At 41.3% G+C, this 24497-nt stretch overlaps 1 protein-coding gene across 1 annotated transcript; it reads left to right on the top strand.

Annotated features, from left to right (window-relative positions):
• Positions 1–803: 803 nt before the first annotated feature.
• LOC127366400 (NIPA-like protein 2) lies at positions 804–24389 on the top strand. The gene is made up of 11 exons (XM_051405244.1): positions 804–1041; positions 11178–11246; positions 12323–12491; positions 17584–17643; positions 18424–18545; positions 20658–20754; positions 21044–21179; positions 21441–21529; positions 23428–23491; positions 23578–23675; positions 23870–24389. Exons 1-11 carry the CDS (start codon positions 952–954, stop codon positions 23974–23976), a joined length of 1101 nt encoding a protein of 366 aa, XP_051261204.1. The 5' UTR covers positions 804–951; the 3' UTR covers positions 23977–24389.
• The last annotated feature ends 108 nt before the right edge of the window (positions 24390–24497 follow it).

Below are 24497 nucleotides of genomic sequence, written 5' to 3'. Positions count from 1 at the left end.
CCTCACCTGGACCCAGGCTGAAAGGAGATCAGATACTGTCCTCCTGATGTGTCCGGCCTCGTTTGCATCATCGCTTGTTATGATGATCCATTTTTTTGTATCTCCCATTCAGCTGCTGATGAGGTTTCTAAAAGCGATGATGAGGGGTGGGTGGTAATAAATGTGCAGATTCATACACAATCAAACACCTGTTGTCTGTAGGTGAGACGATCAGCAGCCCAACAATAAATGGGACATCACGTGGCTCTCTTAAATCAGATGTGTTGTTCAGCCATCTGGGAGATTGTCCCCAGGATATCTCTGCCATCCTGAATGTGCCCAGCAGGTGGCAACATGTTTAACACCAACTAGGACACTGGTTCCCTAAGCCAAGTCTGGGAGACCTTTGGGGGACTTCTTTCTTTTTCAGGCAAATAAATGAGTTGATTACAGCTGCGCCAGTGTGCGGTGATCTGCACTGGAGCGCTCTTATGTGCGCAACAGGAACCGCACCTGTTCTCATATGATGCCTTCAAGTTCACCCCGTGATCTCCTAGATCAGAGAAGATGCTCGCCAGTGAATACGAACAAAGAGGGGCTAGAAAAATTTTTTGTGTTTAATAATTTCTTCCATCAGTCAGGCTACTAATGATTTAACATCTCACTTTTTATTCACTCTCTAAACAATAAAGAAATTAACATAGGCAATATATATATATATATAGTTTATCCCAGATGTGTTAACAACGTCTTTAATCGAAAAGTATTTTTCCCGACTGCACTTGAAATCAGCACAAACTCCTGATCCGCCTCGCAAACCTTTTGGGACTTTCCCTCTGAGTTTCCACTGGAGCGGCAGGGACGCGGGCTGCAGGGGATGGGATGAGGTGAGGAACAGCGGACAAGGATGTGAAGAAAGTGGGAGTTGTGATCCAGAAATTTATTATTTCCTTATTAAACGATAAGGAAAACATGACTAACTCAAGTTCTCCACAAGCGGCTCCTCATATGACCACCAACCCTCAGGCTCACAGAGCTGAGATCCTGGAAAATCCACTCCGGGTGAGTTTGTTTAACTTTGCAGCTGTTTGCTCAGGAGGTGAACGGGAAGCGTTCACCCTGAGTGGAGCAGACACGGTGTGATGTGAGACAGTTGTTGTGGAATAAGTTCATGCTTAATATGAATAAAACCACACATTTGTTTAATTCTTTGACCAGACTTCATTTGAAGAGACTTTTTCCGCCCCGGGTAATTGACTTATTTTAGACAGTGGTGGAATGTATCACTCAAGTTCAGTACTTATTGTGAGGAAGTTGTAGGCTACTTTACTTTACTATTTCCATTTTCTGTTACTTTCGACTTCAACTCCACTACATTTCAGAGGGAAATTTACTTTTTAATTATAACGGACAGCTTTAGAGTTACTTTGCAGATTCCGATTATTATTAGAAAATAGTATTTCTACACTGTGGTATTACTACTGTTACTGAAGATCTTCCACCACTGATTTAGATATAAATGTATATAGTATAGAGTATCTATTGAGGACGATTTTCCATTTAAATAAAAACTAAAACATAATTTTAGGAATATTAAAATGAAAACAGAAATCGTTGCATATTTTTATCCTTTATTTTCCAAATGTCACCGGACAGTGCCATTATTTGTGCCCCCACTGTCCACTGTGGATAAGCCATTTCCTTGGCTCACTGTATGTGAGATATAAATCATGCTCAACCTGTTCAGCTGTTCAGCTTCGCTGCACACTGCAGAGATAAGAGGAAAGTTTCGATTTTCTCCTTTTTTTTAACTTTCAGGAACTTGCCTCCCTAACCTCCATTTGGAGCAGGAAGTTACACAGTATTATGTCCAAGAGGAGATTAAGTATAGTCTAAAAAAAAAATCTTGGAAGTCAAAACATAACCTCAGCCTCCAAAGCTCTTTGGGTAATGAGCACTCAGTGTGTATGAGGAAGCCAGGCAGTGCAGAGATCTATCGGTGTTGGCACCTGTCAGAACTATTTTCTAAAGTGATCATGACTAAATCAATGTGTTGAAAGGCCTTTTCTTTCTTTTGAACTTTTAACTTTGTAAGTGGACTCTCCTGACTCTGTGCATTATGTTGAGTGTGTGAATCTGTTTGTGGTCTCTCCTCCACTGTGTGTGTGTGTGTGTGTGTGTGTGTGTGTGTGTGTGTGTGTGTGTGTGTGTGTGTGTGTGTGTGTTTGCTAATGTGCGGTTACGTGTGTCAGACCTCTGCCCTCCTACTCTTATGCAGACACACATTCTCCTCATGCTCATCTCCCCCCTGTCAGTGTGTTCCTCTCTTTCTGCCATGTTTCCTCTGTGTGACATTACCAATGGGGGGCAGAGAGAGCGAGAGTAACGGAGGAGGAATGAGAGGCGTGAGTAATGGCTCATTGGTGGGTTGTGAGAGAATAGAACTACTGTAAGAGTCCTGAACAGCTGGCTAATAGTCCCCGCTCCCCCTCTGTCCAGTGCTACCCACCATCCCAGAGAACATCTCGACATCCAGGGGACAATATCTGTCTGTGTCGCATTTTAACTGCCTCCCAGAGTGGAAAATGTTTGCACTGGTGCGACTGAAAATGTTGATTTTAAAGGAGTGCACCAAGGTTTTGAGAGATTGTCCAATTGGTTGGCTCCTCCTGTTACAAAATCCTCACTGAAGCATCTCTAAATGTTGTTAAGTCTGAGTTGTCTGAGGGTTATTTGCTGCAGATTGTAAAGTTTGTGTAGAATTTTCTTCAAGAGCTACTGTACAACTAAAGGCTACATTGCCGGTTTCCATGGGAGGTGAAGAAGGTGGGGGGTGGAAGACTAAAAATAGCTGGTTAGCTGAAATTCTTCTGCAACAAAGTTGGCTATATCACTGTGCTGAGTTAATAATTCTTCTTCTGGTAGCAGACATTGCAGTCAGTCTGCCAGTCTGCCAGCTGCCAGTCTGCCTGTCTGTCTGTCTGTCTGTCTGTCTGTCTGTCTGTCTGTCTGTCCATCACTTTGGTCCGTAGCAGCAACTGGCTCTGTCTAAGCGGATATTCACAGCCCCCAAAGGATTAATATAAATATCCCTGATAGTACTTAATGTGCCATCATTGAGCCAAAATAAATATGTTGGACACAAGATATTCATAAAATGACATAATCAGACTGTATAATTCACTTGCTTTTGCATTCTTGCTTCCAAGGCAATAAACCATTTTGATTTTAATGACACCATTGCCCTTCCTCCTATTAGTCCTGCTACTTGTAGAGTAGAAAAAATATGAGTATGCTGTCCATCTTGTCCAAGACCTCTGTATTATTGAATGCACATTAAACATTTCAAGTTTTCCTTGGTAGAAGGCAGTGTTGTGACCTTGCTCGCAGTCTGCTCACAGCCTTTGTTCGGTCAGGCAGTAGTTTATGGGTGGCAGTGGCAATCATCATTTTTGTGATTGTGTTCCTATCGCTTATATGTGCTTGCAGGCCAATAATTAGCATATTTTCATATAATCGAACATACATAACTGACCTAATAAAGTTTGGATACCAACATATATAGTCTGTCTCCATCTTCCTCTCTTTGTCGCCCATCTGAGCTGACCGTCTCTGAGCTGACACTCCTCTCACCCGTGCCTCTTCTGTACCCACCACCTCTGAGCAGAAAGTGAAGGGCTTCATCCAGAGATCAGCCCATCCGAGGGAGGGACAGATCACCATTGTCAGTGGGCACAAAGGGCCATGCTGTCTATCTGTCTGTCTGTCTGTAGGTCAGTGTCCTAGTGAGGAGGAGGAGGAGGATCAGTGCTGTCAGCCCCTCCGTCAGCTTCTGTTGCTTCAGCTGTAGTTTAGATTCAGGCTCGCTGTTAGCAGCTCAACATGCTTTGCAGATGGGTGCAAGTCTTGGTGTTGTGTTCTGATCCAGTGATCCTAGTTTGCTTTGTGCAAGTACACGCTTGTGAAAAATTGCTTGTCACAAGGGTTGTGTGTGTGTAGTGTTACATGTGCCTGCATGTATGAGGATGATAAATGTCCTTACAAGGTGAGATGGATGAAGGGTACAGTAGGTAAAACAGGATGCCCAAGTGTGTGTGTGTGTGTGTGTGTGTGTGTGTGTGTGTGTGTGTGTGTGTGTGTGTGTGTTTGTATTCAGAGCAGATTCTGATGCTTAGTCCAATCCTATTTTAATTTGTTCATGCCTTATGTAAAGTTTGTACCTTGAGGGTGAAAAACTTCCACTGAGAAATGACTAGAAACTCAAATTGACCTTATCTCTGACATTCATGTAATGGAATTTACACAATACACTGATTTAATTTAAAAGATACACAAGTTGCCGCCACAAGGCAGCGGACAGAAAAAGTCTAGTGAAGAAAATTTGACACGTCCTTGATTGTGCCTTGATGAGGAATGTGCTCTGGCAGTTTTTGCTGACTTTTGTTGATACTGTTTACTGATATTCAAACTCGCTCGACTGCTGCAGTTGGACTCCTGTTTGAGTTTGGGTCATCACTTTTAAGTGTTGAGTAAAAGAACACCAGGATCTTTCTTTGATCTATTGCCTAGTTTTTTCACAATCCGTATCAGTGTCAGGTTAAAGAATCCAATTACCCTCTCCAGTTCTCACAGTAATTTTGCTGTTCCTTGTTAAGACTCTGGCAGGAGCATTTCAAATTAACCAAGCTGTTCGGAGCCTGTATTGTTGTTTGCCAGTTAAGCTGTCAGTTCTTAAGTGTCAGATGTTCAGGTGACATTTTGTGCAACGGAATCCCACCTTTTGTAACAAATTAATTACATTTTGACAAACCTAAAAGAAAGCTGCAGTATAATCAGCTTCTCATGGTGTGACTGGCCTGGAACAACCCTACAATTATAGTCTGTGCAAACTGGACAAATGTAGATGCAGCCGTGGAAGAAGTGAGTAAAAGTTCTGTGTTAAAGTTTTACTTCATTAGAAATGAAAGGAGTAGTAAGCTGTACTTAAACACACTACAAGGAGTTTTTAACTGATTATGAAACAGTCTCAATTTAATAATGATGCCTCTATGTGACCTACATAAACAAACAGCGCCATCAGCGAGAAGACTGTTTCTATATAGTTATTCTTAATGCCTGCACCAGGTCAGATTTGGTCAGATTCCCCTTGAAATCAATGAAACAAGGTGGTGGAAACACTACCGCTTTTGTCCACAGGCCCGCCAGAATTAACACAAAATGAAAGTTCCTTGTAGCTGCTTTAAAGTATCAAAGGTAAAAGTAGTCATAACTGAATGGCCCCAGTCCATTCAGAGGATTTCTTTAATAACATTTTGAGATCCTGAAATGCAGAATGAAAGGACTAGAAAGGGTTCAGGTACAGTTCAGTACAGAGGCATTTATGTAAGTGCTGTTGGCCCCTTGTATTGTAAACAAAAAGGAGAAATAAAGAATAAACACTTTTAAAAAAGCACTAAGCAGCAGTCTATTTCCTGAGAGTAAAAATCTCATTTTAACCAGTGTTTTTTACCCCTGCCTTTCTGTGGACAAAGGGTGTAAGACAGTGTCTTCTATGAAAAGGTTCATAGGTGTTTGTGTGAAGCCAGTGTTTTGGTACAGCTTTTTACATTTTTTAATTTTTTTTAGTTGCTGTGATATCACTTCAACCTCTGTAACACAGAGAAAGATCAAAACATTAAAACCCAGGATCCATGAATGGATGATTGATAAAACAAGAACACTGGGTCCTAGTTAATGCTTAATCAGATACAATCCTACAGAAGGAGGAGAATGTAGATCAAGCTGGCCAACTTTGTAGTTTCATCTCTCTATGGGGCTCCAGCCATACCTATACCTATACTATACATAGTACTCTTAAATAGATGTAATAATACATTTTCATGGTACTCAAAGACACTTCACATAAGTTAAACATACATAGGAATACAAATGTACTGGGGAAGAGGATAAAGTAGATGGAAATGTTCGAAATTGTTTCAAAGTAAATGTTACTTTCCACCACTGCATAGATGAAGAGGCCGTGTCTTGTAATATTTCCCATGCAGCTGCTGCACAGTGAAGTTTAAAAGCAGAAAAATGTTCAGCTATGTAAAACATCAATGGTGAAATCCGAAAAAGCAAAAACACAAGTACAGTGCAACACAGGGAGCTTTGAGGTGTGAAGTCTCTTGCTGTCCTTGAGTAAAGTGTTTAATGTTTGCTAAGTAAGCCCGACAAGCTAAAGGCACTCCCAGCGTACTGGCCTCGCCCGCCTCCGCTGCTTTGTTTGCTCTTCCTGTGACAGGAAAAACTCTCTCTCTCTTGATCACCCTCACTCTCATTCTCCCGCTTCCTCTCTCTCTTTCCCACACTCTCTCTCATGTGGATTTGTCTCCCTCGGTGGGTAGAGCATTAAGCTCCTGCTGTCTGGGTGAGGTGCTTGATTCCCGCTGTGGCCGCTGCGTGCTGCAAATGCATGCACTCTCTCTTAGACAACAAACAACCAAAACAAAAAGAATAATCATTTACTGTTATTAGATTCAATTCAGTTTGCTTGGCAAGCCGAATCTAACGTAAATGAATCCAATAAAAGGTGAGATGAATCCCTCCTCACACTTCAAATTGCTACATCTCCTGTGTGAAGTCTGTGGAATAAACTATCCTCAGGCTGTACATCCACCACCTTGTACTCTTAACACACAGTCAAACACCTCGTGCTGCCACCTGGCCTCTCTCAGTATCAACCAGCAGCCTCCTGATGGGCTCAGTAACAGCGAAGCAGTGGGCAACTTACACTCTGTCCTGTAAAGCTTGACGAGGTTATTGATCTTAGTTTAGCAAACAGAGCACAGCTGGCCTGAATGGGTGACGCCGTCTGTCTGATCATGAATTACCACAGAGCTGCAGTCATCCCTTATACAGTCAGCCAACCACGCTCCCTCTCTGTCCGTCTGCTGCAGCATTTGACGATGGAGTCTATTATTGCACACACGCAAACACACACTCTTTACCTTGATGTCATATCAGTTCCCTAGGGAATCTCATCATCGAGCCGCCCATCTGCTCCCCACCCCCTACACCTAAATCCTACTTCTGATACGCTGCAATTATCACACACAGATATAGGCAAACACACACACACACACACACACACACACACACACACTGGAGTCTTAACCCTGTTTACCTGTGGTGTGGTATCATCCTTGCTGTAGGTGTTTTACAGGTCAGTGGACTCATCAGACTTATTGTCAAGGTGAATGTGGCGCAGAGAGTGAAGAGAAGATAGAGGCGGGCTGTGAAATAGAGGAGTAAGACTGGAGCGGTGTGTGGTGGTTTTGAATTTAAAATCACCCAGAAATCCACTTGGCTTAAATTCTTTATAAGGCTAGCAAGGAGATGATGAGTTGTGTTATGCAATAAAGAGGGTACAACACTAGTGTTTTTGCTTTAAAGTGGGCTGTTGGGTGGAATTATGTTGTGTGATGATCAGATGGGTCAAAAGTAATTGAAACTGGGCCGTAGGTTTTAGGGAAAGCGGCAGCTAAGTCTTTCCTCATTTCTTCACCTCTACTGTGTGCTTAGAAGTGAGGAACAGACTTGTGTTTCTGGTCTTCTGGTGCACAGACTACAGATCTTGTGGATGTGGATGTGTTACATCATCGTATTATCAAACAGGTGACTGTGATAGTGTATTCCCGTCATGTTGAGAAATGTAAACAATCAATCCCTTGAGTGATTTTGTCAGTTTTGACTGATATGAATGTGGATTGATATACCTATATTTTAGGTCTCACCGATGTGTGTGTATGACATGTTGTTGACAGTGAAGAATGACTCTACATTCGACCATAATTAAACTCCAAACTGAGATGCAAATGTGGAACTCAGTCACTGTCATAGTGTTCTGGGCAATATTGGACAATATATCATTGGGTAACCCGTCTGCCCATCTTGTGTTGTATTTAATGTTGTACGAAACGAGTCACTTTATGTATTTGTTTGATGTGGATTTTTTGTGACATTCCGACCACTCAAAGCGCTTTTACACTACGTGCCACATTCACCCTTTGACACCCATTCACACAGTGAATGCAAAGTCCATCGGACAGAAACTAACATTCATACACATTCATCGGGGGCAATTTGGGGTTCAGTATCTTGCCCAAGGATACTTCAACAACCCACAACCTTCCGATTAAGGAACGACCCGCTCTGCCTCTAAGCCACAGCCGCCCTGGCTACAGGCAATCATGATCCGCAGAGGATCAATCTGTAGATTTTTATAATCCTTGACTTTTCCTAGCACCATGAGACGGACATTTCTGGTGAAACATCTCAACTTTAATAGTTTTAGGGATCCCACTAAATTCCATCATCAGGTAAAATTGTCCATTACTTGTACCTGTAAAACTGACATTCCCATCAGCCCCAGCTGTATTTTGTGTTTAGTGCTAATTAACAAATGTTAACATGCTCACACACCAAACTAAGATGGTGAACGTGCTAAACATTTTACCTGCTAAACATCAGCATGTTAACATTTTCATTGCGAGCATGTTAGCATGCTGACATTAGCAATTAGCTCGAAGAACCACTGTGCAGTCTCACAGAGCTCGGCATGGCTGTAGACTCTTAGTCTTATCTAAACAGAAATGAATTTATGGAATTGATCAAGCAATCAGTGTTGTTAGTACTATACGTTGATGATAAGTTACATAGATATCAGACATAGGCCGTTGATGCAGCAGCTTGGAGACCCTGGAGGTCTTGAGGAGGTGCAGATCTTAATTTGTCTCCAGTGAAAATATACAATTGTTGGTACACTGAGTATTGTACTGAGATTATTACACAATTTGTGAGTCTAAAGAAATACCTGATGGTTTGTGAAGATTAGTGTAAAGCAACAGTTCTGCAGCTGGGATGTGAGATCTTTGATGTTCACCCTCAGACGCTATTATATAATTAAAAGAAAGGTTACTAAACTGTGTTCATCCTCATTTTGTCTGGCGTATACTCTGTATGCTTCACTGTATTCTCTGAGGCAGAAGGAGCAGATGTTTATGGCTATTTTGCTTGTCCAGAGAGTGGGCTTTGGTCCTTGGTTAACCTGTAATGACAGCTCCGTCCCTTCGGTGCAAGAGATGCGTCATATTTGTACTGAGGATGTCTCATAATGTGCTCTGACACAGCGATGGACGACCTCTGGATTGTGCGATAGCAATCAGCTGTTCTGTTTGGAGACCAGAGGAATTAATTTACACTTCTTTCATTCTGCCAGCCTTGGCCTACAGTGCTGTTATCTCATTGTCAACAATATCAGATGGATATTATTGACAATAACCCACTGCCTGTGTTATCTTGCAGAATGGACCACTGAACCTGAACATTGACTCTCTCTCATCTCTTTTATTTTTTTAATTTAGTGTCGCTGTCCTCTTTACATATTTCTCCCTCTCGTTTTCCAGCTCACTCCTCTCTCTTGCTTTGCCTCCTATTCCTTTGTTTTAGCTCCCATCACTGTATATCCCTTCTCTCTTTTCTCTCCATCCTCCAAATCTCCCATTATGCTCTTTCAAGGGATAAATACTTGGATGTGCTTGGCTGCTGTTACTTCTCTTACAGTGATTGAGTTTCTTTCTTTAGGTTTTCATCATTCGTGTTCCACCCCCACTGGGCTGCGCTTTCATTTCTTTGTAAACTTTGTCCGCCCACGGCCACCGGTGTGTTTATGACCTAAAATTGAATTTCCTCTTGGCAATAATTTTCCAACCATATGGGGGAAAGTAGCCCGGAGTATTCTTGAAGCACTTAAAGCAAATGGATCATGTTTCTCCTTCCATTGCTTTAACACCAATTATGCAATCCTACTGAGAGTTGGCTACAAAAAAGATGTCCGTGTTATCTTTTCCTCGTATATGAAGGACCTTATAATATTGTGTAATTTTTTAAATGCATCAAAAAAAAAAAAATAAGAGTCTCATGATACAAGGCATATTTGGATGGCATCATTTCACAATAGCTGTGCATGCTTTTAGGGAAAGCAGCCTTCTGTTTTCATTCCTTTAAGGGTCAATGTAACAGATAATAAGAAGAAGAATTGTGTAATACAGTATACCATGATACCATTAAATCTTGATATTGTCTGAGACACCGTACTGTGAAAATATCATAGCGTTACAACCCTTCCATATAGCACGCTCATCAGGTCAAAAATGAGATTTTTCAAATACTTCGGTTATTGACCAAAACTACTGACATTCCCATTAGGGCTGTGTATTGGCAAGAATCTGGTGATACAATATGAATCATGACCCAGGGCTTACGATTCAATATATTGCAATACTGTAAGCAACACGATTTAAAAGGTGATTTAAAAAATATATATATTTTAGGAAAACTATAGTACAAAGAACGCACCATAATATGCATAAAAACAAGGTCTACTTTTGTTTGCATTTGTATTTATTACGGTGTCTGTAACATCCCACATTATAGCCCTCAGTTCACGTTTACAACACTGCTATCTCAATACTGGTTTAGGGTTTAAATACAGAAATCAATCGTTTTTGAGAATCAATATTTTTTTATATTTTTTAACAGCCCTAATTCCCATCAACCTCAGGTGTACTGACCTGTGTAGTAGTGCTAGTTAGGAAATGTTGGCATTTAGCTGTTTCTAAGTACAGCCTCACAGAGCCGCTAACGTGGCTGTAGTCTTAATTTGCTGCTGTGACACGATCTCGCCCACGTTATCAACTTCTACCAACAGTTCATTGTCTGAGTTCAATTCCCAAAACCTTTAATATGTGTCATGGCCGGGGTGTTTGTGAGTATCAAGGTGTGTACCAGCCTGCATCCAGACCTTTTGTGAGGTGTCGTATATCGTGGGAATGTTAAGAGGATGAGGGAGTGTTTTTGCCTTTGTGGTAAATATCTGTGTTTATGTCTGGTACTTTTAACTGGATGTGTGAAGTAACCCTAGAAGACACACACACACACACACACACACACACACACACACACACACACACACACACACACACTAATGCCTTTGAACAGAGCACCAATGGAACAACGCTCTTTGTGGTTGTCATGGAAATGACAGATGTGACAGCTGGAGGGAAGACGTGCAGGGGGCATTATGGGATGTTTGGAGTTGTTGTGTGACAAGTAGAGCGTCACCTAATCTTGTGCCTGTTTACTGTTTGTTCCCACAGACCTATCTCCTGGGAATCATAATCTCCATATGTGGGAATGTCCTCATCAGCATTTCACTCAACATACAGGTAGGAAGCGCTGGAATCCAGCTGTACAGCAGACACTCGGCACACAGCAGGCACTTAATTTTTCCACTCTGTAGTGAGACTGCCTTTCTTCTGACAGTTTGCTCTGTCTTTAGCAGACTCTCTATGTGTTCGGAAGGATTTTAGTGAACGTACACGTTCACAGCGGGCATTGTGCAGCAGACAGAAGAGATGACTTTGTATTTCATGCTAATGAAGCCTATTTGAATTAGAATTCTTAGAAGTGAATGTTTAAAGAAAATCTATTTTAATTGAATGTAATGATTAGCAATAATCAGTGCGCTCATAATGTGTCCTTGATGCCTTATCGGCACTATTTCAAGTTAAGTGTTTGCAATTGTTGTTGAGCTGCATGCTCTTAAATAATCAATCCAAGTCATTTAGAGAGTAAATGTATCTCATTAATGTCAAGCCTACACCCTCTATAGCCTCTACTAGACTGACAGGCTTTAGAGGCTGTGTTGATTGTTTTAGAGGTATAAAAACATAAATGCTTTTATACCTCTAAAACGGTCATTGTTTTTTTTCCACTGCATGATTCAGATAATACCAAAATAACGTCTGCTGCTCAATTACACGCTGTGTAGCATATGCAAAAACTCTTTTGATGCAGGTGCAGAGACTGTGGTGTTTGTGACAGCGGCGTGCAGGGTGTGTAAGACAGATTGAGAGGGTGTGACAGCTTGAACTAAATGTGAAAAAGTGCTGGGAAAGGCTGACAGCCGTTGTTTATTAGGCAGCGTAAGCTTGCAAAGATAGAATTGTTAATGATTATGAAGTATACATTTGTGTTTTGCCTTGTACAGCTTCCCACCTCATTGATTTCCTTAATTGGTGTCATGTCTCTTCTGAGATGAAATGCTAATCAGCAGAGGGTGTTATGGTTTAGTTTTCTGAGTCTCTGTAATGCTGTAGCATCTCTTAAATTGCACCTTGTGTTTCAAGTGTTACATACAGTATTGTCTGTGAGGTGTATCTTTGAGTTTGTAGCGCTCCAGTTATTAGATCCACTTAATCTGACTAATGCTTCAGGCTCCTGTTCCCTCTCTTCCTGACAGAAATATGCCCACGTCCGTCAAGCTCAGCGTGGCTCCAAACCCTACTACACCTCCGGGATGTGGTGGTGTGGTGTGGTTCTCATGGGTGTCGGGGAGCTGGGGAACTTTGCTGCCTATGGCTTTGCCCCAGCATCACTCATAGCCCCGCTGGGCTGTGTGTCTGTCATAGGTATGTGCAGCCTTTTTTTTTTTACCCTCATACATTATCCATGCATGAAGGCAGGAGGAAAGGTTGCTTCCTTGGGGAACAACAGGAATCGTTGCCATGTGAAGTTCTTTTTCTGAACGGCTGTGAGTGACATACCAGTACCATACTAGTACCAGTATCTACTGTTTACTGGAAAATTGGAGAACAAAATCATAAAAAGATGAAATATTAGGACAAATTTAACCAAAGAGGTCAAGCTTGTAACAATGGGACTACAAGAAGACCACTAAAGATCATACACCTAAAATGTTGAGTTCTGTTTTATATCACTTAAAATGTCCTGATTATGTTGGCAGCTGAAACTGAACTCAGATCAAGTGATCATCAGTGAATTAAAGGTCCAGTGTGTAACATTTAGGAGGATCTACTGGCAGAAATTTAATATAAAATGCATAAGTATGTTTTTCTTAAAAATAAAGAATTTTTTTTAGTTACCTTAGAATGAGTTTTATATCCACACATGCACAAGATTATTATTATATATAATTGTTAAGATTATTTCTCAAATTTTTATTTTTATTCACTTTATTTAGCAAGCTTTCGATCTGACCTTAATCAGAGCAACTCTAGACCTAAAGGTGTAGAGAGCTGGCATCCAAAAGTTTTAAACTGCAACAATGCTTCTGTTCTTTGGTGTATCTCTGCTCTTACGTATTTTAAATATCAGTGCATTTTAACAGCATCTTGTTCAAATACCAGGACATGAAAATGGACTGCATTAATGAAGTTCTGTATCTACAGTAGTAGTACTGTTATTTCTATCCTGTGTATCACGACTACACATCTACCTACACAGGCAAGGCCGATAGGTCTTCATTTCATTCAGTGGAGTCTCTCACGCTTACAAATGTGCTTTAAAAAGAAACGTCCCACTGTTGCTTTATGCTGTTGCTTTTGAGAATAAATTAAAACCGAGACCTTGTGATCACAGCGGGTCAGTTTGTAGGTGCATGTGTTATTTTTGACTATTCTTCCAATTTATATCCAGCACTGGAGCCAGAAGGTGAATATGTGCATTTCCATGCTTCAAATTTTATGGGTGATTCAGGAAGTCCAATTACTTGGGATATTATAAACCAACTTCCCACTACAGAAATGATCATTTTTACAGCCCACTGTGTGAACTAAACCTGTCATGAACTAGGCCGGATTCATTAGCCAATCAAAACAAAGCCTGCCCGGTTGCTACAGCTGGCAGCTGGCTCAGTGCAAACACTCTACTTTACCTCAGGTTAAATATTGAACAAGTTCACTTCTTACCTCCTGCCACCCATCACTCACCACGCTGGAGGTGGTGGTGAGTCATGGATATTAATGACAGCTATTACCCCGACGCTTCCAACGATTTTCCTATAGTCACGTCTCACAAGTGGATGAATGGTTTAAATAAAGCACTGAACGAAACCACAAATCTTGTTAAGAAGGCTGCGCCTCTTGTTCATTGTAGTCGTGTACGGTGTACTCGCTTCACTGAGCAATTACTTCATAAAATGCTTTTACCACAATAACAGGACTAAAGCATGATACTCGAATGAGAGCAGTGACCTCTCAGAGATGTGTCAGTGTGTGTAACCTTGACATGATGGCTCTCTTTGAAGCCACAGGTATTAACAATTACTGTGCTCATTTCCATTTTACTGTCATTGTGATCCCTATAAAAACACTGATTGCTAGACACTAGTGTTGCATTGGTGTGTGCATGAATAATATGCAGCTGAAGAGCGTCTTGAAGAATTAATGAAGTCAGAGATGAAGAGGTGAAAGGAGAGGAAGATGTCTGCAGCGGTGACACGGTCTGTCCTCAGAGCGAACAAGAGGAGCTGAGGGGGGAATGTGCAGGTTGCTGTCTGCCATCGTGACTCCTCCTCTCACCTCTTACTGACTCACACTGTATGCAAATGTGCAAACGCACACACACAGGCACACACAAATGCGTACATAACTGTAGTGGCGGGTAAAAACACCCAGGTCTAGTGGATTTATCTTTTTTTTTTGACCAGAGATGCTACACACACACACACACACACACACACACACACACACACACACACACACACTGCTCCTGTTGCACTGTTGTGCATACTAAGAGCTGCGTAGGGGGGGATGGGGGGGGCAGTGGGAGGCCTTGGGTGAGTAAACAAGAGGGAGGCAAGTAGTTGGCTTGGGTGTAGGAGAAAAGAGGTTGGATGCTGAGGGGAGAAGATGATGAGGTGAGAGGAAGCCAGGCAAAGGAGAGGAGAGAATGAATGAAATAAGACAACAGGCAGAGATGTGTACGGAGTGGAAAGCAGAAGCAGAGGAGGAAAGGGACGAGATCGGGAGAGCTGATGATGCTGCTGTCATCCGCTTTTCCCTGCATGTCACACTGGCACTCTGACGCTCCATGGAGAGCAATTACTACTGTCCCCATCCACAGAGCCCACCAGTCTCTATTAGGAATGACAGCATCATCCTCAAATGCTGTTGTATGGAGCAGAGCATCAGCTCCCTCCGTCAGATACCATGTCATCACATGCAAAAGAGACGGGAGGTCGGCATGGTGGAAATAAACAGAAAACTGATTCACACACTGCATCAGCATCGCTCTCAGATGTCAGACCTGCAGCACTGTACCATTGACTAAGATGTGTTGTATAGCACCGTGTGGAGCAGTCAGATTCCAACATGTACATTGGAAAATCAAGGTATCATTACAAAGTTATGTTTGTCATTCAGACCTTTGATTTTTATAAGGTAATCTGTTATGTTATAAAACTATATATAGAATCTATATATTACTACATTTGTCAAGAGTTTCTGAAAGCCAGTCTTAATACACTGTTTTTTTTCACAGAACAACCTTTTAAAAGTCAGTATTTTTTGTCATTTGTGACACTGTGAACATACAATATGTGCAATGTGGCAACAGTTCTTACATTTGGGCTTCTCTGGGAGATGACAGCTTAACTTTTGCTGCTTTCATCCGTACATGTCAGATACGGGTGGTGAAAGAGTGTTTGACATGGTGTGTTTTCCCACAGGGAAGTTCCCATCAGCACACATCTGAGAGAGAGCATGTAGAGGGGCAGTACTGATCTAAAGCACACACACACAAACTCACACACACCCCTCCGTAAACACACAGGAGCAGTGACAGAACTGTGTACCCCAGAGGTTCCTGTTGCCACATTTCTCATTTTATCAAGCCGTGTGAATCGCACTTTGTATGGAGTTGCTATGGTTACTTGTTAGATCCAGCTGGTCCCAGAGGCAAAGAAGGAGTCCTAAATGTGTATGCGAACATGCTCGCAGTATGAAATATTTAACAACCGACTGTTTCATCAGAATACCAACGAGGGCCTTTATAAACTTCCAATTTGTCCCTGCGGCGTTGCGCACACCCGTACCTTGTTTCAGCATGATATTGTTTAGCCACTGAGCATACCTGAATGGAAGATTCTTATATAACTTGAATCTTTATGTTTTTTGTTTATAGTAAAGCTTTTCATGGCTTGGGTTTATTAGTGTTGCCTAAAATTGACCCTCAGGTGGAAACGTTTGCTAATAAAACTGCAATTGTGCTGTACAGTCAGTGTCTAACATTCATGCTGAGAACCTGTCCCCCGCATGACATGCTGTGTGTCTGACATATTGAGCTGTTTATGCTCTGCAGCTAATCTCCTTATGATGGTGGCAGAGCCTGTACACAAACTCAAACTGCCTGTCTGTCTGTTTTTCAGTATTTTGCAGCAATTTGTCCATTCAATTAGTCTGCCTCTGTCTCCGTGCCATCACCTGTACGCCTGGCTGGCTGGCTGACTGGCAGTGGCTCATTGAAGTTGTGTCCAAAATCTCGCCACAGACACAGCTGGCTCTGCTGAAATATTGGTGGAATATATAACAACATAATGGCAGAAAAGGATGTAAAATTACTCAATAGTGTTGTTAAGTGCTGAGGACCTCCAACACAGCAGCCACAGTGTATTATATAAGCTGACCTCCTCACTGTGACAGGCTGCTGTCACTTGCATGTCTATTTGCCTCCCTGTCAGTCTGTCCACTGCCTGTTTGTCTGCTAGTTTGTTTTTCTGTCTCAGGCAGTTAGTCCGCCTGTGTGGCCATCCATCTGTGTATCTGCTTGTTTATCTGCATGTCTGTGCGTCTGCATGCATATCTGCCTGTCTCGCTATACAGCCAAATGCTGTATGTTTATTCCATTCGGTGCATATCCCGGGGAAACATTAAGAAGACTAATCTGAGGCTTAGCTCGTGTGAAACTGATTGCTTTTCAGCGTCGCAGTTTCTGACAATGATATTGATGAATGGGGAGTTGAAGAATGTGCAATGGAATAGCATCTTGCTGTAATTTGATGCTGGTGTTATGAAGTCCTAATGAGTTCCATTTATCTAAGCGAGGTGACAGATTTTATCAGGCTGATCAATATAAACATGTCAAGTAATGTGTGTTCATCATGTGTGCATGTATCTGATCATGTGGACATGCATTTATATGGTATAGTGTGCATGACTGAGTGCTTGTATGTATATGTAACTGCATATCATTTGTGTATACATACAATATACACATCCCAGTGATATTCTCACATTGCATGCTGCACAGTAATATCTGTTTACTCCTCTTCCAGTTACAGTATACATGTATATAATAGTGTAGTCTGTTTCCAACACTATTGATTAAATAATTGGTATTTTTATCAAGCCAATATTCAAGCAAGTATATGATCTTGCTTGTGATTAAACTGACTTGTTGCATGAAAAAAACAATCAATTCCAAATATGAGCTTACAGAAAATGGTTGAACACCAAGTATGCTTTTATCGTCCAGGGACAAGCTTTGGTTGTTGTGTTGTTATGTGATAAACAGCAGAGAGCAAGCTGATTTTAATCTACAAGGTAAATTATTTGGTGTCTAGACTGTTAAATTGATTTAAACAAACTACAGTGTGAGTATAAAACTGTGTTGAAGTTCAGATTATACTGTACTTGACTGAATGGTAACTGTGGCATGTTTTATTGGCAGTTAAACTAACAGGAATATATTTTCACTTCCCAGCCAGCGCTGTCATATCTGTGATATTCCTCAAGGAGACGGTGCGTGCCTCTGACATTGTTGGTAAGCACACTCGAGGATCATAGCACTTGAGGACATGCAGTACGTGCTTTCTCAGTTTGACTTGAGGAGTATCATCTTAGATTTCAGATATATCAAAGTGACTTCATAGATTATCTCAGTGTGAGAGGAAACATAGTTCAGCCTGACTGAGATAGAAATCAAACATTTAATCCTCTAGTTAAAAAGTCTAATGGCTGTGTGTTGCTGCCAGTGGAAAGAAAAGGCACAATCTGTTCAACAGACCCATCCTATTTTATTGTTTCATGAAAAGCTATTGTGTTTCATAACAATGTGTAGAGCCTGCTGTTGAATGACATAATTGTGATGGCCGTCACAATGACGATCATTACAGCTGCTAGATTGGAAATTAATATCAGCGCCACACAGGCCTGCATAGTGTTGGTTTACTAGATAAATCATCAGCAATTGTTTTGCCACTTTTGCTATTGTATTGTTGCAACTGCAGAGAGACATTATCAGCCACATGTTGGAAACATTTAATTGCTGAATGTTTTATTTATAAAGGGGGGAAATCACTGAAAACAAGCTGTTGTTCAGCAGTGCCCCATTTGCAAAGGCTTATACAAACCAACAACAGATGTAAAATGTAAAAGGTAATAGTTAAAACGACAAAGAATACATGAAAACTAAACTAAAGTTACATTAAGCGTGTTGTTTCATTGAGTAAGGTAAATGTCAAAGTCAATGGATCTGTTAAACCAATATGAAAAAAGCTTTTCACTACAGTCTCACCACTCTGCTCTCTTTCTCTCTTCATAGGTGGCACCCTGGCGATAACAGGAACGTATCTCCTGGTGACCTTTGCCCCCCACAATACCACTCACATCACAGCCCATCTGGTCCAGTACTATGCCGTCAGCTGGCACTTCCTGCTTTACTTTGTACGTGAGCCTTTATAACTCTCCTGCCTGAGATCAGTACGTGTGAGCGTGTTGCCTGGGAGCTACTGTTTGTATGCCCAAATGGGTTACAGTGTATTGTAGTGTACTTTTAGCAGCACACCACTGAAATGTCCTCAAACAAGTCGCTGTGTACATAGCAGCTCTTGTCCTGCTGTTAGTTAGCTTCTCCCAACCTTTAGACGGGGACTACTCTCAAGGGTTAATTAAAGTATGAATTTTTTATTAATCCTCTGTCAAAGAGTTGAAGTCCAGTTGATGAACAACCTGACCTCTGAGGATGAGTCAATTAATCCTTGGACCCATAAAAGATCCCCTCTTCTTCTTGTTCTTCTGGGCCACATGGAGTGGGGAGCAAGTGCGTCAAAACTAAGATTGTCCGGTTTTTGCGCTCAGTATTAATAAAATACTGCCCCCACCTCATGGTCTGCAAGTGCATTAACACTCACCCATGTGCTCTCCTATTGCAATATCGCTCCAGGCGAAGGTGGCATAAACATAGCCCGTTACCATAGCGACAGATCTGGTACAGAACTGAAAACAAAGTGTTTCCCTCCAAACCTACTCATCGCAAAAAATGTAAATGTTGGCTCCAAATGTTAACGCCGGTCTTGGTCGAAAAACACCTTCGATGTTTTTTAAAGGAAGATTTCTGCAGCAGAAGGTCACATCCTGCTGCTTTTCCATTGATGCCTGTGTTCCCGTGATAGCAGCAGCAGAGAGAGGGAGCTCTGTATTTTCCAGCTTTAAGGTTAAACTTCTCTTGTGGAAACACTGTGCTTGGTGTAATTCAAGAGTGAGGAGTAAAGAGAGAGAGAGGCAGTATTTTTTGCTAGAAAGTGTGACACTTTCTATCTGTTCTTCAGGAAGCTGTGGATCTGTAGCCTATTGCACATTGTAAATGTATATATATTTTTTTACCTCTATAAATTATGCAAAATCACCTCTTAAAAAATAATCCTTCTGTGAAGCGTACAGTGATTTTACTGACACTGTCAGAGAGTTGTTGATTCAACTTGTTATTTTGTCATGGCACCAAATCTCTCCAAAATCCTGAATATTCCCTTTTACTGTTTGTGGAACAACCGATTATCTGCACATAATCCTTCAAACCAGGCACAGATGAATCTAAAAGGATAACAGCTAGCGGCTCATCAGGGGTGCTAGCCAGTGGTGTAAACAGTGAATGTGTGCCCTGGGTAGCAGTGCCATCATTATTCACCGCACAGCATTTCTCTCAACCATAATTCCACATTTCGCTCTTGAGTCTAGCTCTCTCTGCTGAACCAATGCAAACACACTCGGGGAAGAAAATAGCAGCTACTGGAGGAAAAACAAAAGAGAAAATGTTCAAGCTCATATTAGGAAAATACAGATGGATGGATAGACAGACAGATGTTTTCAAATTGAGATAGCCTTGCTGCCTCTGGCTGCAGTGATTGATGGTGTGTAAAAGGGTATGCTGTTTTCCATTCCTGGCAATGCATTGTGAATACTCATCAGCCTGCGGAGGAACAGCCTCCAACAGTATGGGATTAACTGATTAATCAGAAGGAAAGGAAATATCTGTCATTGTCTTCTCATTATTTCCAGAGGTCAAATGATTTCATCTGAAGGGACTATTAAACAGTTCTGATGTGTGTAGCGATAAATGGTGTTTCTTGCAAATGACCCAGGTCTTTCTAAATCCATTTCCAAAAATCATGAAATGAACCCTCTATTTAACATATTTATAGAGACACGGAGGAGTTTGAGACATTTAAAGGTCAGCTTGCCCTTTTTCCCTCAATTCTACTTCTGTACTCCGTCCATTAGAGCTGTGTGGTGTTATATCAGAGGTCCTTGAACAGCTGAATGCTATTGGACTCACAAGGACAGCCCTGGGCCCTTCTCGTTAAAGACCAGCAATTCATTTCATGCCGCGGTCATTTGTTTCAATTAAAGCGTGCCACTCGCTGCCTGCACACAGCACTTTCTTATATAGATAAAATGGTCAGTAAAAGTACAATTCAAGTGCAAGTCAGATTTTCTTTGTCTGTGCAAAGTTTGAGGAAACAGAATCTGCAGTAACGATTTCGATCTTTCTCTCAACAGTTTATAGAGACCGTCATCTTTTGCATCCTGCTCTATCTGTACAAGAGGAAGAATGTGAAGCACATCGTCATTGTGATGCTGCTGGTGGCCCTGCTCGGTATGAACAAATGGAAGCTGCCTGATTGAGGGCAAGGTTATGGATTAAACCATTTTGGGGAGTCAGAGGTTGCTTTGTTGCCTGGCTACCAAAAATGGGCCCTTGCTCCGTTATCGTTTCAGTTAAGAGCTGCGTAGAGCACGATGGAAGAAAATAATTCACCAAAACTCACAAGGAGGCAATTAACTACCCCCACGAATCAGCATGAGCCAATGAGGAAGTTCTTTATAGCTACAAGTTGTACAACTAAGTGAAGCTGAAGTGTTGTGTTGCTTGTGTGTTGCTGCAGCCTCTCTGACAGTCATCTCAGTCAAAGCTGTGTCAGGGATGATCACAGAGTCAATAAAAGGCCAGCTGCAGCTCATCTACCCCATCTTCTACGTCATGCTTGTCGTCATGATCGTCTCCTGCGCCTTCCAGATCAAGTTAGTCAAGGTTTTCTTTCTCGCTACTTCTGTGTACCTTCTTTTTTTCTCTTTCAGCCTGTTTTTGATTGCTCAAATCCCACAGGCTGGATGCAATTTTGGCTTTCCAGTTCTTGAACAAACTGAGGAAAATAACACATTGGACATGGTGACATTGTACCTGCAGCACACCTACTGTATTATGATGGATGAATAGGCCTCTAGATATTGGTCATTATATTCACTGCACATCTCAACTATTCTTTTCTTCCCTTGCTACAGATTTCTCAATCAGGCAATGAAAATGTTTGATGCCACAGAGGTGGTTCCTATCAACTTTGTGTTTTTCACCGCAAGTGCCATTGTTGCAGGTATGTCAGCCATAAAGCTGTCACTCTCTGTGGGTTTTACTCACTGCCGTCTGTTTTCCTGTTGAAATGATAGGACAGTCTCATGAAAAGACCAAAAATAAACAATGAATTGATCCAGTACTTCCTGCATAGCCTGATATAGCGTATTCTGTGCTCCACAGGTCCAAAACTTATTAAAAACACATCACTGAGCCGCCCTGTGAACTGGGTGACATGTTCCTTTATAGCTACTGTAGTTTATTTTGAGTCAATCCCACATACACTGTCTGGGTGCCACGTATACTCACTAGCAAATAAAAATCTATAGCTCCAAACTGTCCCAAACAAATATATCATTCATTCATGCTGAAAATTACCGAGTCAACAACAATGCTAGCAGAAACAGCGATGCCTTGAGCTAAATGCTAAGATCAGCATGCTAACATGTGTACTGTGTCAATGCCTACAGGCTGATTTTTGTTTAGCATGCTAATATTTGCTAATTGACACTGAATACTATTAAAGCTGCAGCAGGTAACTTTTTATAAAACATATTTTTTATCATTTGTTTTCACAGATTATCTGTCTCATGTACTGTGAGGATATAGTGGAAGTTTAAGCAAATATGACTAAAGGACACAAACAGGGCAGGGAAGGCAGAAGGTATTGCGATACAATTGTTAGATTTGGTCTTTTTATTTTATTTTTGGCAGAAAGAAAAAAACTGCCTCAGCAGCAATAGTTCTATGGGGGATATTCTTTCATAACAAACTCAACTTTTTTTTTTAGTAGGAAACACCTTTTCTGATGATGATGTTCACTGCAGTAGTTGAAATCGATTCATGAAGCAACACAGTGGAACGTAATACACAGTCAAGATGGTGATTCATTCCTGTATCTGTGAACCACTTAGGAGTCCTTGTTCAGCAAAAGCCCTACACTATTTTTAGTATGTGTATTCTACCAGGTCAGGTCTATATTATCCTGTCAGTAATAGTGCCGTTTGTTCAATCTGAAAAAATCAAGACAGGGCTTCTCAAAACCTTTTAGTCTTGAGCGAAAAAATACACCCTAAAACACTTGATGATTTAAACCCATTTTTGACAATGGACCTTACATTACCAAATCCATGTTCTTGTTTGCTATTCTTCTACCACTGGTGACGTGACGTCATTTGAAGCTATTTCCAGTGCTGCTTCAGTGAAGTGTAAGAGCAGAAAATGTTCCAGCAGTCCAAAACATCAACAGTATTCATCTGCTTTTGGTGTCAGTCTGTTAGAACAGAAGAACATCAGCCTCTTTCCACCACTTTGCACTGATGTCCCATAATCACACAGGGAGCCATCCATCATAGAGGAGGGAGCGCCACAAGGCATGTGGTGATTTGAGTTTCTCTCACCTTTTTCTGAGAATCTCCTGCTCTGATATTGCTCTTGGTATTACTATTGCTCTCTCCACCTACACACATAACCCACAATTGACTGCATTGAACAACAATTTGCTGATGTATTATATCTGGGGGTGGACCTTTCCTTTACGATTAGCTTTGTTCCACATTGAAGAACATTACCATTTTTTTCTCCTAACCTGGTGGTGGTCACATCAGAAGACTGGTGGACTGAAGCAAGCATGTGATCACACAAAAGTGAAGACGACACGCAGTTTCAAGTCTTTGCCAACCTTCGCCTATTGGAAAGGTCACTGAGAGGAAATTGTTTTTTTTACTGGATACTCAGAGGGTTAGTCATGATCCTGGACATTTTCTGTGTTGCTACTCATCTAAAACTATGTATATAAAAAAAGACTATTTTCTCTCCTCATCCAAGTGTAATGTGTGCTCAGGATTTGCAGAGCTATGTTTCACAAACAAAGCATTTGAGATAATTAAATCTATTTTAATGTGATTTTTCATTTTGCAGGGATAGTATTCTACCAGGAATTTGAAGGCTTGGCTTTACTGAACATTTTTATGTTTCTTTTTGGGTAAGTATTGACACACCAGTAATTGCAACTTAAAATGTGGTATTTACTGTACGATGGTATCACTCCTCCCTAAAACTCTTTTCCAGCTGCGTTCTGTCTTTCCTTGGAGTTTTCCTGATAGCCCGAAACAGGCCAAAAATAAAGCAGCAAGATCGTAATTTTATCGCAATGGATAGGATTCCTGGTGAGTTTTTTTATTTTATTTTTTTTATAAACTCTTCACAATATAGTGCTGACCTATTTGTAAGTATGGTGTATTGATAAGCTGGCAGTGACAGTATGAATGTGGTGGCAGTGACCCTGGATTTATCTGACTGCTGGTGTCTGCAGCCCTGGCAGCAGGGTCCATCTAATGAGCTCTGCTGTCCGTGTTCACAGGGAGAAGCCACACAGACAAAGTGCAGCCCGAGGCAAAGACTCCGACATACGGATCACTGGCAGCCAAACTCATGTGCAACAGAGCTGGCCAAACAGATGATACATAGGACCTGCTCCATCTGTTGGGACTGTAATTGTGAGGATTTGTCTGTACATGTTTCTTCCTGGGTACTTCAGTAATATCTTTATTTATAGAAATAAAATTGTGGGCACCAATTCAAACCAGTGCCAGCTGAGCAGCAGTATTGGTGGCCATATTGGTCTTATAATGTCAAGTATCTCTTTCAATATCAGTGTTTCTCCAGAGTTAACAGTACTTTCAGCAGGGTTGCCAGGAATAACTGATGAGGAAAAATTGACTCTAAATGAGATGAAAAACCTCAGGATCACAGTGCAAGCCCAAAATGCCGGACTTGCAACAACATTTAATTAAAAAAAAACAGTCCAGGAGCCAACTGTGACATATGCCCTCCTATATAACATATGTATATTGTTAATGAATAAATTGGTGTTTGTGTGATCCATTGTCTATAAACAGACAAAATCTGATGTTTTAACAGTCTAAAGATTTCATGTCATACGGGAAAATAAGTGCACTACTGCCCTCTAATGGTGGGGGAAGCTCAAA

The sequence above is a fragment of the Dicentrarchus labrax genome, unplaced genomic scaffold, assembly GCF_905237075.1.
Source record: "Dicentrarchus labrax unplaced genomic scaffold, dlabrax2021, whole genome shotgun sequence".
In the NCBI taxonomy this organism is placed as follows: domain Eukaryota; kingdom Metazoa; phylum Chordata; class Actinopteri; family Moronidae; genus Dicentrarchus; species Dicentrarchus labrax.
This window is presented reverse-complemented; position numbering and strand designations above follow the sequence as displayed.